Consider the following 16,097-nt stretch of genomic DNA (forward strand, 5'->3'; position numbering starts at 1 on the left):
GATGTGCTCTTCCCCAGAATTCCTGAACTCCTTGTCTGTGAACTTGCCAAGGAGTTCCTTTGCACTGGTTCCCAGTTTTTGAATAGGCCAGGGCCTTCACTCTGCACCTGTTCCCCTTTCAGGAGTGGTTCAGGACCTCCACCCTGCACCTGTTCATCTTTAGTGGATGCTGAGTCCTCGCTCTCAAGAGTAGGAGCCTCAGTTGACTTCAGGCTTGGACTGGGAGCTACAGATAAAACTGATCTCTCCAACTCTCCCGCTGAGGAAGCCTCTGGACCTCGGACCTCAAGCACTGCCTCATGTGCTGCTCTTTTGAGCTTGTGCTCTAAGTACTACCTTGACTCTGTCTGGCTCAGTGAGGTCATTTCCTATCAAACACCTTACTGGAATAGATTTCTTGACTGCAACACAGTGCAGGGAGGTGTTACCCCAACAACTAAAGTCTACCATTGCCATGGGGCAGTAAGTCAGGCCATCACACCTTCTTATTAGTTGTTTAGGTCCTGGAATGTACAGCTGTCTCTTCACCCATTATCTCTTAACAGCAGTATCAGACAAAGCAAGAGACTTTTCCCCATTTATGGATATAGTTTCCAGAAATGTCTCAGTATTGGTGGGAACTGGAGCCTTCTCAAAAGACCTGGTACCGTTCCCACTCAGAATGGAGCCCACCAGTTAGCATTCAGAATCCAACAGTTACCATTGCTTGCTTAGGTCTTCCCTCGCAAGCGGGATCTCCCTTTCTATTCATCATATCATCACATAGTAAACTCCACCAGGGTGTTGAGGGTGCATTTTTCTCAGCACAGTAGGGCCCCTCTCTCTTTCTGTGGGGGCTGAGTAATCATGGGACTGGGATTTCCTTGCATGTTTTTTGGTGCCTTTCTTTGCGTAAGGGTTGACACCTCTATCCTTTCTCTCCTCGTGTTTGTTATCACATCCCTTGTCATTGGACTGAGATGAATTATCCTGGGCCTTTTTCTGGACTTGAGTACTTACATACCTGTCAGTAGCCTTGGCAAGCTCCCTAGGGTCTGTGATATTCTTGTCCACTAAATGCCTGTGTAACTCTATCTAATATATTTCAATGATATTCTCACATGCAATCAATTTTAGAGATTGATGCGCAATCGCTTCAAAGGGTATTTCTCCTTTCTTGGTGAGCTCTTGAAGTGCTGCTGGGGGTCTTGCAGAACTTCCTGGGGATGGCAGCCTTACAATTTCTTATAAATTAGCCTCTCCTCAGGAGCCAATTGAATAATGGCATACTTGTTGCATTAACTCCACATCCGTCTTCTGCATCCCTAGCCCATTCTGTGGCTCAGTGGACTAATGCATCCACTACCTGTGTTTGACCCCATGGACACAGGTTAAAATCCCGGCATATCCACTCAGCACTTCATCCTTCCGAGGTCGATAAAATCAGTACCATTAAGTTGGGTAACAATAAACATCTGTTATTAGCGCCAAGATACCCCTTCAGGGGTGAATGTGCGCTTAGCAATTACACCTGTTACGTTATGTTATGTTTTCCCTGTACGTTATTACCCTACCAGTACTTTCTTGTCCGGTTACCCTTTCTCCCCGCCATGCAGTTCCTCATTTCAGTACTGTGAAGGCATCACAAAGCAAGTAACAGACAACAGATTCAAAGTTCAAAAAATACATTTTTATCAACTTAAATATCAGGATGGTTGTAGGCCTAACTTGCCCTATGCTAAAGTGGAATTTCCCTACCTAAAGAAACTAGGAAGAGTCAGAAAGCTCAACTTAAAAGTCTGTCTGTGTCCAAAACCTATACTTTCCGTCTCAACTAAAACTACACTATGTGTAGGGATGTGTGTAGCAATAAAAATAACCGTGTTGCAAATAAAGTTTGGAGCTTCTTCCAGCTCCAGGCTTACTTTTTAGCTCCCCTTCCCCAAGTTCAGAGCAGTTGCTGAAAACCCTTGGGGTTCCCTTCCCCAAGTTCAAAGCATTCCCACAAAAAACTCAGGTTTCCCTTCCCCAAGTTCAAGATAGATGGTTCAAAGTTCAAAACAAAACAGTTCACAAAGGATGGGGGTCATCCCCAACCTTCTTACCATGGGTAATGGTCCCTGGTTCACCAACTAACATCTGTGACAACACACGTCTTTGATTTGATGTGGCATTTATAACCTGCATGCATACAAGTGTTTCTAGGCACGTCAAGATAAGGAGGGGAAACACAGGGAAGACAAAATAACAATCGTGCTAGGCCTTGTGTCATGCAGATCGTGCAAGTGCGGGGAAGATGGAAGGGGGAAGTGACAGAGAGAGTGGAAGTGGGAAGTGCAGTTAACTCACAAGAGCACCCATTGGGTAGCTCATACGAGCAGAGAGAAGGGACTGTAGGGTTGCAGATACAGACCCCTAATTTCTGAGGAGAGCAGAAGCTAAAGGGAAAGTCTTGAGTTGCTTTCTGAACCATAGGTGGTTCTGCTCAAGTTTGAGAGAGGCAGGAAGGCTGTTCCAGAGAGAGAGCCCCAGCTGAAGGGATTGATCTGCCCCCAGCTCTCTGTTTTGTAAGAGAAAGTTGAAGGTAGAGCGGTCCCGGGCCCCAGAAAGCTTTGTGGATGATGCAGACGGTCTTGAACTTGATCCTTGCAGGCACGGGGAGCCAGTGAAGAGATTTCAGAGCTGGAGAGATACAATCTCTGAGCTTGGGGCCAAGGGCAAATCTCGCAGTCCTGTTCTGGATAAGTTGTAAAGGTCAAAGAGTAGAGGAAGGAAAATTTAAAAAGAGGCTGTTGCAATTGTGCATCCTAGAGAGGACCAGAGCTCTGGAGACAGTGAGCTTATGGGGGAAGTGAGAGAAGGAAGAATACCTCTGAGGAGGTGCAGTTTATAGTTTGACTTCTTAGAGATGTCAGAGATGTGAGGAGAAAAGGAGAGGGGAGAGACGAAGATGTCACCAAGGTTTTTAGCCCCTCAGGCAGTAGCAGGAAGAGGGCCCAGAGTGGGCGGCCAGAGTGAGAGAGGAAAGGAGGGAGCGGGTGACCCAATGAGGAGGATCCCAGTTTTACTGGCATTAAGGCAGGTATCAATAGTGGCACACCATTCCTGAATTGCGGCCAGACATTCTGGTATGAGAGAAGAAGCAGAGAAGGCTGAGCGGAGCCTGAAAGAGAGCTTAGTGTCATCAGCATAACATTGAAAATTGGAGCAGAAAGTAGCGATGTGGTGGACAAGAGGTGCCAGCTAGAGATTGAAGAGCCTGGGAGACAGGTTAGGCCCCTGAAAAACACCACAAGTAGAGAGAGAGAGAAAGATATAATATAGAAAAGACCCCAGTTCGACCTGAGAGGGTCGGTCAGTGAGAATTGAGGTCAACCAGGCAGTAATACCAAGGTTGTTGGGGAGGCGATTGAGCAGGATGGCATGGTTGACCGTGTCAAAAGCAGAGGACAGATAAAGGAGAATGAGGAAATAAGGGAGATTAGAGTCAAGATTGGAGAGCAAGTCTTCGTGGGTGTTCAGGAGAGCAGTTTCTGTGTTTCTGGCAGCTCTGAATCCAGACTGGTGGTCATGGAGGCATCCAACAGATTTATTATGTAGATCAAGCCGGGAGAGGCTCAGCTTTTCCAAGAGTTTGCCCAGCAAAGGAGTGATAGTTAGCTGGAGAGGAAGGATCGGCCTAGGGCTTCTTTAGAAGGGGGTGCACAAGGGAGTGCTTAAGGGGGAGGGGAAAGTTCCAGTGGCAATGGAGTGATTGCAGAAATATGCCAAGGCCATGTATATTTTCATTGACCTGGTCCTTTTAATGTCAACACTCTTGCTTTTTCATGTAGGGCACTCGTCTAGGCTTAGTTTTCAGACCACTCGGTCCACCCATTACAAGTCACGCAACCGATACCCCTTTCTTGGTTGTTTTTCATCAATATTGCTCCATTGCAGGTGTCCCCTCAGTCTAGGTGCAGTTGACACACCACACGGTCCACCCATTGTAGGTCACACAACCAATACCATCTGTTTTACCAACAATTGTCCACTGCTTTCCTTTGACAATTACATGCGTTTCTTGTATCAGGATTATTTTCTTCCAACAATGTGTTGTGGCTAGCTCGTCCACCATTCACTTGATTACACTTTTGATACTTCTATGGCTCTTGCCAATACAGGTTACCCAAGAACCTTACAGTTCCTTCACCACTTGGCTTGTGTAAACGCTTATTTCTCTTCTCACATCCTTCTTTGGACTTTTCTTGCTTTTTCAACACTTTTATGTCATTGTAACGCTCACCTGATTCCCACGGAGGCGCCGATCTGTTCTGGACTGCTATGACCTCTTCTAAGGTGATGCGCAGGACTCGGAAGATGGACTGGACCAGACCCCCAAACCTCGCCTGTCTGGCCTGTAGAAGAATCCTTCTGTAGATGGAAAAGGGGATTAACTGTCTGCTGGATAATGTGTTGGATTCCCCCCTTCCCCCTCTCACACTCCTCGAACCCCCTCTGCAATTCCCCGTAGAGTCTCACCTTAGAGTCTGAAAGGACGAGCTCTCCATCCTGCTTCCGATGCAGGGGCGCGTTGATTTCCAGTTACTTCACTGCATCTCGGGTTTGGTGAGTATTCAACTCTGCTTGACTTTTTCGATATGAGGCCATAAGTATTCAGTTGAAAAAGTTCAAGCCTTAATTGTCCGTTGTCCTTTTCTCTATTTCAGATGTAGGATGAAGAATCCGCGTAGAGGAATGGATTCGCCGAAGGTAACTCTGGTGAGTCTTTTAGATGGATGGTTCCCTTAGTGATCTTGCTTTCACCCACTAATGCGTGTGTCTTTTTCCCCTTAGGGGCCGGGGTACGGAAGTGCCAAAGAAGCGGCGCCGACCCGAGGTGAGGAAAGATTGTCCCAACAATAATCAGGTAAGTCTTAAGGTGGAAGAATCAGGCCTTCCTCGATCTGTTCCTTCGCTCACCATTGTTTTGTATCTTTTTCCCGGCAGTGCCAAAGAAGCGGCGCCAACCCGAGGTGTGGAAAGATTGTCCCAACAAAAATCAGGTAAGTCTTAAGGTGGAAGAATCAGGCCTTCCTCAATCTATTCCTTCTCTCACCTTTGTTTTGTCTCTTTTTCTCCTTAGGCACTGAAAGGCGACGGATGGTGCCAATGGCGGCTGAAGAGCCCGAGGGCGCCTCGTGAAGGTGAGTGGAACGCGGCGCTGCAGCGAGCGATGCGATGCGCTTCTAAAAATAATGTCTTTTCTCAGGATCGTCGGAGTGATGGTTCCGGACTCCGGATGGAGGTAGGTAAAGTTCAATTATTCACCTTTCTCTCCTTTCCTTCCTTTACAGGTGTTCCAGGTTGCAGGCGGGCGTGGCTGGAGCCAGGATGCAGGAGCAGACACGGTGAGTGTCCAGCTGCTAGATGCAGAACAACGCGAAGCGTGAGCTGCTGTCTGGGCGTGGTTTAAATAGCCCTCAAAGTAGTTCCAGATAAGTATTCTTCCTCAGCCACGCCCGAGTGGTAAAATAGTCCCATAGGTAAAATAGTCCCTTTCAGACCTCAAGGAGGTCTGGATCCGGCAGCATGGTCTGCATCAGGTAAGTCCATCCAAGCACTCCCATAATGAGCCTGGCGCCTATGGTGCCAGGACTGATGCCTTCTATTAGTCTGGCGCCAAAGGCGCCAGGACAATGTCCAAAGAGCCCCTATAAGGGGTTGCTGGGTCCCTCCCTGGGGACATGATGTCTGCTTTCGGGGTCGCTGGTCCTGAACTGGCTTCCCGGGAGTAGGCATCATGACAGCACTCTCCCCCAAGGCCCCTCCCAAGATTGTTCCCTCTGGGGGTTTTGGTTTGTTTGGGAAGATCCGGTGGAATTTCTTAATTAATCGAGGTGCATGTACATGGTCACTGGGTTCCCACGACCTCTCCTGAGGCCTGTATCCCTTCCAATCGATTAGATAGAAAAGTTTTGAACTTAACATCTTTGAATCTAAAATGTTCTTCACCTCGAATTCAGGTTCTCCATCTATTTGAATGGGTTCTGGTGGCTTGATTAGTCTGGTTCGAGGTTGCACTGGGTTCAAAAGTGACACATGAAAAACAGGGTGACTTCGCATGTTAGCTGGTAAATCAAGTTTAACGGCCGCTGGGTTGATTATGGCCGTAATGGAGTAAGGCCCCAGATATTTTGGATTGAAAGTTCGAGGTCCCTTGAGCGATAAGTGCCTGGTAGCCAGCCATACTTGGTCCCCAATCTGGTACTGAGGTGCTTCACTCCGATGCAGGTCAGCATTCTTCTTGTATTTTCTCTTGGCTTGTTGTAAATGTGAAGTTGCTTCTTTGAAGGCTTGGGTAATTGTAGAATGCAGATGGTCCACTGCGGGCATTCCGAGGCCTTGAGGCGAGTCGAGGTCTGAGGTTCGAGGGTGATGCTCATATAAAGTATAAAAAGGACTTTGCCCAGTTCCAGAGTGTACCGAATTATTATATGCATATTCAGCTATCCAAAGAATGTCTTTCCAGTTACTTTCAGATTGCTGCAACATACACCGTAAATATTGCTCAAGGGTCTGATTCGTCCTCTCTGTTTGACCATCGGTCTGAGGGTGGTGACTAGTCGATAATCTTACATCGATTTGTGCCAATTGACAAAATCTAAGCCAAAAGTGGCAAATGAATTGGCTTCCCCGGTCTGAGATTAGTACAGACGGGAATCCATGAACAAATAGTTGCTCACACCTCTGAACTGAAGCTGAAGGTAAACCTTTCAATGGAATGAAGTGGGCCATTTTGGAAAATAAATCCACAATAACAAGAATAGTGTTATATCCTGAACAAGGAGGTAAGTCCGTAATAAAATCCAATGACAGGGTGTGCCAAGGTGCTGGCAGAATGTCTAAAGGTTGAAGGAGACCGGCTGGTCTTTTCTTTTGGCCTTTATTTTGGGCGCAAACACCACAGGACATCACAAATGATTTAACATCGTTTCGCCAAGAAGGCCACCAGAATTGTCGTTTCACCTTTTCTTCCGTCTTGGCAATACCGGGGTGCCCCTCTATTAGTGTATCATGATAACGAGAAATAACGAGCTCTTGTAATTCCTTGTGTGGCAGAAATAAGCGCCCTTGGAAATAAGGTAAATCATTATTGATAGTAAAGACAGATCCCTTTTGTACCCAATCCTGTAAGTCTGTAGGGTCCAGGATTTGTTTAACTCTAGCTTGAATGTCTTCAAGCGTTTGTAAAGAAGTCATGCCCAAAATTCTCTGTTTGGGAATTATCGGTACAGGTTCTGAGTTAGTATCAGTTTCTCCCATTCCTATTAGGAATAGAGCGTCCGCTTTGCCATTCTTATAGCCAGGACGGTAGGTGATTACAAAATCGAATTCCGCAAAAAACAAAGCCCAACTGAGCTGTCGAGATGACTGAGCCTTGGCGGTCTTTAAATACTGTAAGTTCCTGTGGTCGGTGATCACCGTGATGGTATGTCTAGCGCCAAGTAGATAATGCCGCCAGGCTTTAAAGGCAGATTTAATGGCTAACAGTTCTTTGTCAGTGATTGCGTAGTTAACCTCGGGTGGCGAGAATTTTCTGGACCAAAATGCAACGGGATGCAGTTGGTTAGTTTCGGGATCTCTTTGAGACAGGACAGCTCCCATGGCTATGCTGGATGCGTCAGTTTCGACGACATAAGGGAGATCTGGGCGCGGGTGCTTCAAAACAGGTGCAGAGGTAAATTTAGCTTTTAGTTCCTGAAAGGCCTGCTCGGCTTCTTCAGACCATTCGAAACGTTTATTTTTCCTTAAGAGCGCAGTGATGGGTTGAACAACACGAGAAAATTCCGGGATAAACCTGGGATGAAAATTGGCAAAGACAAGCATGCTTTGAATACCTTTCACGGAGCTAGGCGATTGCCATTTGAGGATAGCATCCACTTTTCGTGAGTCCATGCGGACTCCTTTAGGTGTCAGGATGAAACCAAGAAACTCGACTTCCGTGGCATGGAAAACACATTTTTCAAGTTTAGCAAATAGTTTGTGTTGGCGCAATTTCTCGAGAACTGCTTTGACATGTTTTCTATGATCAGATTCCGAAGAGGAGTACACAAGAATGTCATCGATATATACGACAACACAAACGTCGATGAGTTCCCGAAAGACATCGTTCATGAAGTATTGGAAGGCAGCCGGTGCATTGCACAATCCGAAAGGCATCACCTGGTACTCGAATAGAACATATTTGGTGCGGAAGGCAGTTTTCCATTCATCGCCTTCCTTTATTCGCACCAGATGGTAGGCCCCCCGGAGATCTAACTTGGTGTATATGCAGGCATCCTTCACCTGGTCAAGGAGTTCAGGGATCAGAGGCAAAGGGTATCGGTTTTTAACAGTTATCTGGTTCAATGCGCGGTTGTCAATACAAGTTCTGAGGTCGCCTTCTTTTTTAGGCACGAAGACTAAAGCCGAGGATGCAGGAGACTTAGACGGGCTAATACAACCATTGGCTAGGTACTGATCTAGATATTGTCGTAAATGAAGATTCTCGGGTTCGGTAAGGGCATAGATCCTGCTGCTAGGGGGTTGTGCACCGGGCAATAGATCGATCTGGCAATCGTATGACCTGTGAGGCGGTAGAGTGTTGGCCTGTTCCTTTTGGTAGACGTCTTAAAATTCTTGGTATTCTGGCGGTATTTGCAAAAGGCGCCAGGACAATGTCCAAAGAACCCCTATAAGGGGTTGCTCGGTCCCTCCCTGGGGACATGATGTCTGCTTTCGGGGACGCTGGTCCTGAACTGGATTCCCGGGAGTAGGCATCATGACAGTCATTCAATTAATTCTGTGGTATTTTCTACCTACACAATGCTACTTCTATTTCATTCAAAACATGTTCATTAATTGCTTTGTCTCAGTGCAGCATTCAGAAGTGTGTATTCAATCATACTCCTTTTTTGCTTTAATTCTGTATGGTATTCAATAACGCTTTCAGTTTGTTCGGTATTCCAAACTCATGTTTCACCCTCGAAACCACCCTCAGTTAATTTCAAGATTATGAGCACTTGCCTCTATATTCAAAAGTGCTTATGACAGTTTCCAAAATGTGCAATATTCAGGAAAGGCTTATTGCCGGGTTTCAGAGTTCCCTGGTATGACTGTCCCCCATCTTCACTCACCATCTTCAGGCAGCAGCTCCCGTCGGTTTTGTTCCTTTCCTCTCTTTGCCTTTCTAGCTTCCACAGTCTTTGCTCTTGTGGAGGTGGGGAGAGCGGCACTCGATCCCCCGGTGGTTTGTGATCTTGGCGGCATACAGGTCCTGCTTGCGCCCGACATGGATGGTGCGTAGGACTTCCCAACCTTCTTTGGGCTGCCTTGGTCCCAGAATCTCTGGTCCTTGCCTGCTACGGCTTCCCCCGCTTACATCTCTTGCTCCTGTGCCTCCGGTCCGCCAGCTTCCGGCTCCAGCCAGCTCTATGCTCCCGCCTGCTCTGCGACTTTCTTTATTGTGAACAGCCTGCTTGTTTATATCCACTTGACTTACTAAGTGATCACAGATAGTGGTCATTTAGCCCAATTGCCTGACCATATTTAAAACGGCCATGCCTGACTTCTCCATCTGAACTCCTCAGTAGCCCTCTTCTTTGCCTCAGTACCAGAGTGGTGTTTGGGGAGAGTTGCATACAAGGAATTATTTCCAACTCTGAAAGTTCATTTTGATAAGGGAATGATTGATACCATGTCTCACCTAAGGTTACCCTCTCCCCAAACCCCAAGGACCCTCCACCCAGGTGATCATCCCTCGGTTCTCCACCCTTTTGGGTCAGAATCCAAAAGCAATGGCCTTTCCCTGGCCACCTGAGAAGAGAATCCAGGAGCAGTGGGTATGAGGATCTGCTCAGGTTCTTCACAATACCTGATTACCCCTCCTTACTCTTCCTCGTCAAAGTTCCCCATTTGTCTTCCCTCACCCTTCCTCATTGAGGTTTACCATTAGCCCTGCTTGCCTCTTCCTCGTCCCAGGGTCCCATGATCCATGCCCCCCACTGCCTTGCTCTGTACCCCATTAGAAATCTGTTGCATTATCCTGGCTCCCAGTAAGCAGTGTGCAGCTAATACCACACTGCGATATAACCCACTCTAGTATGATGATGGTCCCAAAGAATACGACTCAATCAAATGTGTTGCATAACCCAGTCAACCAAACTCTCGGGCGTATCCTTTATTTCTTTGAGATACAAAAGAGAAAATAAATAAGAAAATACTTTCTTTCCTCCATACAAAATATATTACCAAAAAGGGCAGAATGAATTGTAATAAACGCCACATCTGCAAATTTCTTTTTAACTATTAGGTTTCACATTAGCCGAGGGTTCCTTCTGATGAAAGTTTCAAAAACAAATAACTAATACTGTGAAAAAAGAAAAAAAACCTTCATTAGTTGGTTAATAAATATTTCTTCCCTTTTAGATATTCAGCACACAAAAGACAACTAGTGTTACCATTTTGGAAAGTTACTCTTTTCTGCAAGAAAACAGGCTGTGACTGACAGCATGCATTTTCATCAGAAGGAATATTTCAAATGTAGGCGTGAAGATGCATATTTTCTGTATTAGAAAGAATCATCTCACTCAAATTTGGGCCTGTGTTTGTTGTATTGGTCCCTCTTCCTGGAACCATGTTTCCCTACCTGTGTCTTCTCCCAATACCCTGTTTGAAATGTATTGCATTATCAATTTCCCATTACCCCTTAGTCCCCCTTTCTTGTCCCAGTACCCCCATTAGATTTGCCTAGCTCTTCTTTTTTCCATTACTCATTACTCCATTTAACTCTTGTACAAGGACCCCATTATTACTGTCCATATTCTTTCTGGTCCCAATATTCTAATAGTAATCTGTTGCATTGACACGGTCTCCCTCTGCCACATGGTGGTACTCCATTAGTAACCAGTTGCATTATCCTGCCTCACTGTTCCTCATCCAAATAAACCCATTACCCCATCTACATCTTCCTCATCCCAGTATCCCATTAGTAATCTTTGGCTTTAACTCACCATTCCTGTTCCTCTACACTATACCTGATTACCTGTGCATCACTCTTGCTGATTCCAGTCCTATATTTCCTTTTCCTACCACTTTATTTGTCACAGTATCCCAGTATCCGACGATCCCCACATTAGTCTTCATCTTCCCCATACTTCATTATGCCGCCTCTCTCTCCTCCCAGTACTACCACCTCATTTTTCCCCAATACATTGCCTACGTATTCCTACCCATTCAGCTTCTTTCTTAACTCTGTACCCCATTATACCTCCTCACTCTTCCTCAACTAGATTAGCACAGCCTCACTCTTCCTCCTCCTGGCACCACATTACCATGCCTCTGTCATCCCAGTATCCCTTTATCATCACCACCATCTGCCTCGTCTCACTTTTCCATTAACCCTGCATTCAATCTTCAATTTCCTGGTACCTCATAAACTCCCCTTTGTCCCAGTATCCAATTCGTAATCTACTGCATAACCTCTGCTCACTCGTCCTTGTTCCAGCCCTCCATTTTGCCCACCTCCCTCTCTTTTGTCCTGGCAACCTGTTAGTAATATGGTGCCTCGACCCTGGTTCCCCTTCCTCACCCAGAATCCCATGTATCCCTGCCTTCTTCTTCCTTGACCCTGCTCCCCATTACCTTTGCAACAATCTTCCTTCTCCAGTACCCCATTAACCCCACCAGAGAGTGAGGCATAAAGAGAGGCAAGATCAGGGAGAACAGTATGGCAGAGAGGGGGAAAGACAAGTTGGGGGATGGAGTTGTAGTTGTGGGAGAGGCAGCCAAATCAGCAGGAGGAGCATGGAGAGAGATGTATATAGATTAGTAGTAAGGAGGGGGAGACGTGTGAGAGGAGAGATGGGAGTGGTGGCGAGTGAATAATATCTGTGGAGTGGATATTTTACAGGGAATATGAGAGTCTTGAGTTCCCTTAGGTAGTCCTGAAGGCAGACAGAAAAAGAAGAAGACTACCTCTAGGCCCTCCTTTAATACAGGTAAAGATCACCTGCCATAGGTCGGGCCAAATTTGGCTATCATAATTCGGGAGTAGGGACACATGTCCTATGGAGGTGTGAGCAACTATTTGTTCGAGGATTCAGCAAAGTGAAAGGGTTAAACATGGCATTTGAAAGGGAAATATTTGAAGTGTCCCAGCACCTTTGCCTCTTCATGATGGTTCCGGTTCAGGCTACTGTAGTCCTCCCTCTCTGAGGGAGGCAATAGCTGTTGCCATGTTAGGCCAAAGACACATCTCACACACTCATTCTTAATAACAAAGTTTGGACTTTGGGCTTCCTACTACAATTGCACAGGGATTTCCAGAAATGACACCCTATAATCAATAAAATGGGCCACCAACACATCCCAAATAGTCAGCTCTTAAACACAGGCAGGCAGCATTATCTGTGGTGTAACCTAACCCTAAGGGACCAGTGGTCCCATGGTTTCATGTTTGGTATTCACAGTCGTGCTAATTGTTTTGATGTGTACATATTGTGTAAATATGCTCAGAAGCACAGAAAGACGCATCACACAAAATGTTCCCAGAGTAGAGGTTGTAGCATCTTTGTCACGTTTGACCAAGCCTGCAATTGCAGAGGTACAGTAATGGATGATTATGTTGCTCCTCCCTCTGTCAGTCCACCACCACCTGCAGGAATTGGAAGCCACGTTTTGATTAGCTGTGTTCTCTCTTTCCCTTTATAATCTTTATTTCAGCTATTCTTCCCCCCACTTCCATTCCTCTAAAACCTGGCTCTTCGAAGCAACTGTAAAGGTGTAACTGGTGCCTCCAAAAACACCAGCAAGAAAATAGACACATACATTTTCATGACAAATGATAAGTCTGTAACACTGAAGTATACATGCACTCATTTTGTGAGGGGGACCTAATTACTTATTAAATGTGCTGCTACCTTTGTACCTGTAATGCCTCCTTACTCCCATGTTGGGCATACACCATACAAGTAGTAATAATAGTGTGTTTTTATGCTACCTTGCTTTAATAGGAGTAACTACTAACTGTTCTCTTCAGCTTATACAAAGTTCTTTTCAGTGAATATGTAACTCACTGAGCTATCTTGGTAGATCCCTTGTGGACCTGAATTGTAATGCCAACAGAGCCAGCGATTTCAGATTAAAATAAACACTGCATGCGGTAAAAATATCTTTATTTGTTTTTTGCAGATACGATAAACTGCCTGAAATGCCCTGAGGATCAATCATCCAACATTTGGAAGGACGGCTGCATTAATAAGGTCATTGTTTACCTCTCCTACTATGATAGCCTGGGCATGGGCTTGGCCTTTGCAGCTGTTGTCTTGTCTATAATAACAGCTGGAGTGTTGGGAATATTTCTCCGATACCGGGACACACCGATAGTGAAGGCTAATAACAGGGATCTCAGCTACACATTGCTTCTCTCCCTGGTGTTGACATTTCTCTGTTCCCTCTTATTCATTGGACGTCCTGCAAAATTGACATGTTTGATCCAACAAACTGCATTTGGAATTATCTTCACGGTTGCTGTGTCTTGTGTATTATCAAAGACAATCACAGTTGTCATTGCCTTTAATGCCACCAGGCCTGGGAGCAGATTGAGCAGATGGCTGGGGTCCCGGGTGTCAGGTTTTATGGTCCTCTTGTGCACTCTGGGGGAAGTACTCATTTGTCTCTGTTGGCTGTTGACCTCACCACCTCACCCTCACACTGACATGCAGTCTGAAACTGGGAAGATGGTCCTGCAGTGTGTCGAGGGCTCTAGCACTGCCTTCTATGCTGTGATTGGTTACATGGGACTGCTGGCCTTTGCCAGTTTCATAGCAGCTTTCCTTGCCAGGAACCTCCCTGACAGATTCAATGAGGCCAAGCTCATCACATTCAGCATGCTGATGTTCTGCAGTGTCTGGGTATCTTTCGTCCCAGCCTATCTCAGCACTAAGGGTAGGTACATGGTGGCCGTGGAGATCTTTGCCATGCAGGCTTCCAGTGCTGGGCTGCTGGGCTGTATCTTCATCCCCAAATGTTACATCATTCTGCTCAGACCAGACATAAACACCAAAGAATATGGAAATTCGAAGAATAACTCATAGTGACCTACAATTATATTGTGTTGTATGATATGTGTGTAGTGCCTAGAGATAAAATGTGTCTGTCTAAAATTGAGAGGGTCTCTAGCTTCAATTAATTGGTGATTTGTAGTCAGGGAATTGGATTAGAGTGGACCAGTTTGAAAAGAGGGATTACCCTTGAGTAGAAAAGTGGAAAGAACATTGAGGTTCAGCAAACTTTTGCAAGGAACAAGTACTTTAACCACTATTGAGATGTATACAATGCAATCCTGCTCGACCACCATTTAATGAGATGAATTTTGGGGGTTTGAAAAGTTGAGCAAGTTACTATCAAATATGAATGTTTTTCTAGAAAGCAAACTTGCACTACCAAAAAAACATCTGCTATTCATTTATTTAAACTTGTATACAGTGCTGGCCCTGACCAGAGCAACTTAGAGCACTTTACAAACTTTGATGGATGGAGGTAAAGGGAAGTCTCACATTTGTATTGCAGGATAGGAAGATCAGGGTAGACAAAATGATAGTAACTGGGGGGATTTGGCTGGATTAGGTGGGGGAAGCAGTAGGTTTGAGGATTTTGCAAAATGTACAAATGGAAGAGGTGGAGCAAATGTAGGTTATTTAGGGCATTCCACACCCCGGTGCGTCATGGGTGAAGGCCTGTTTCTCTGTGCAAATCACCTTGCAGTGTGGTATGTGTATGACAACATTTGTCTTGGCTTGACTAGCGTTTGTGTGGCTGGTGAACTTGAATTTGTTACAACGGTTCTAACGGTTCTTATGGTGGAACGCTTCTTAGATGTTGCAGAGACCTTTAAAGGTAATTCTTTGTGGGTTTGTGAACTGGTGGAACTTGCTGAAAGTGAGTTAGTGTGATACATATTTTGGCAGATATAAATAATGAGTCTTGATGCTGTGTTCTGTACAGTTTAGAGAAGGCTGGGGAGTCCAGTCAGGAGGACTTTTTTATATTCCAGTTTGGGGAGGGTAAGTGTATTACCTGCATTGAGGAAGTTTTGTGGGACAAAGATGTGGTGTATCTTGCACAGGAAGTGGAGCTGAAGGTTGGGTGCATTGGTGACCACAGCTATGTGGTTTGTGAAGGAGATGTGAAGATTGATGTATCCATGTATGTATGTATTGAATTTTATAAACCTGCACCCTGGACTTGTGTGAGCTGTTGGAAATCAAAGTTGAGCCAAGATTGTAAGAAGCCCGTCCCACTTTTAAGGAAGTCCTATATCTGCTCCTGGCTGCACGATTCAGCGCGTGCACATCAGGAAGTGCACTCGGAAGTGTACTGTTTGCTGACCTGCACCCTGGAGCTGTGTGAGCTGTTGGAAAATGAAGATGAGCTAAGATTGTAATAGGCCCCTCCCACTTTTAAGGAAGTCCTATATTGTTTCCGGGCTGCACGCATCGGGAAGTGCACTTGGAAGTGTACTGTTTGCTGACCTCCAGCCTGGAGCTGTGTGAGCTTTCGGAAAACAAAGTTGCGCCAAGGTGGACATTATTCTCCCCAACTCTGGACTTGCGCTATTGTAATATTAGACTATCACCTAGTAGTATATTACTACAACAGACCCTAATATAGTGTCTTTTTCTTATTGTGATTTTAGATAGTAAGATGCCCGTCCCACTTTTAAGGAAGTTCTATATTTGCTCCTGACTTGGCCCATCGGGAAATGCACTCGGAAGTGTACTGTTTGCATTCGTTGATCGAGCAGTCGAGCAGTGCTTGTGCCTGTGCCTGTAAGCACACATATATCCTCCTACCCTGCATTGAATGCAGCAATATTCTGCTCTGAGGGAAACAGTGTTCTGTCCCAAGCAGTGTATGGCAGTCAGTAGTCATTACTCTGTCAGGTAATCTATTTTACTACCATCTCACTATTTATGTGTTCCCGTATATGTAATGTGTGTTGAGATGATAACTTGCGATTTGCTGTTAAAAAAGAAAACAAAGCACTGGTGAAATTCACTGAACTATATTCCTCCCGTTCCCGACATAAATGTGTT

General features: G+C 45.5%; 1 protein-coding gene across 1 annotated transcript; it reads left to right on the top strand.

Moving 5' to 3' along the window:
• Positions 1–13,298: 13,298 nt before the first annotated feature.
• On the top strand, positions 13,299–14,096 carry LOC138510681 (vomeronasal type-2 receptor 26-like). The gene has a single exon (XM_069626459.1). It carries the CDS (start codon positions 13,299–13,301, stop codon positions 14,094–14,096), a length of 798 nt encoding a protein of 265 aa, XP_069482560.1.
• The last annotated feature ends 2,001 nt before the right edge of the window (positions 14,097–16,097 follow it).

The sequence above is a fragment of the Ambystoma mexicanum genome, chromosome 6p (assembly GCF_040938575.1).
Source record: "Ambystoma mexicanum isolate Mex_15411 chromosome 6p, UKY_AmexF1_1, whole genome shotgun sequence".
NCBI lineage: Eukaryota > Metazoa > Chordata > Amphibia > Caudata > Ambystomatidae > Ambystoma > Ambystoma mexicanum.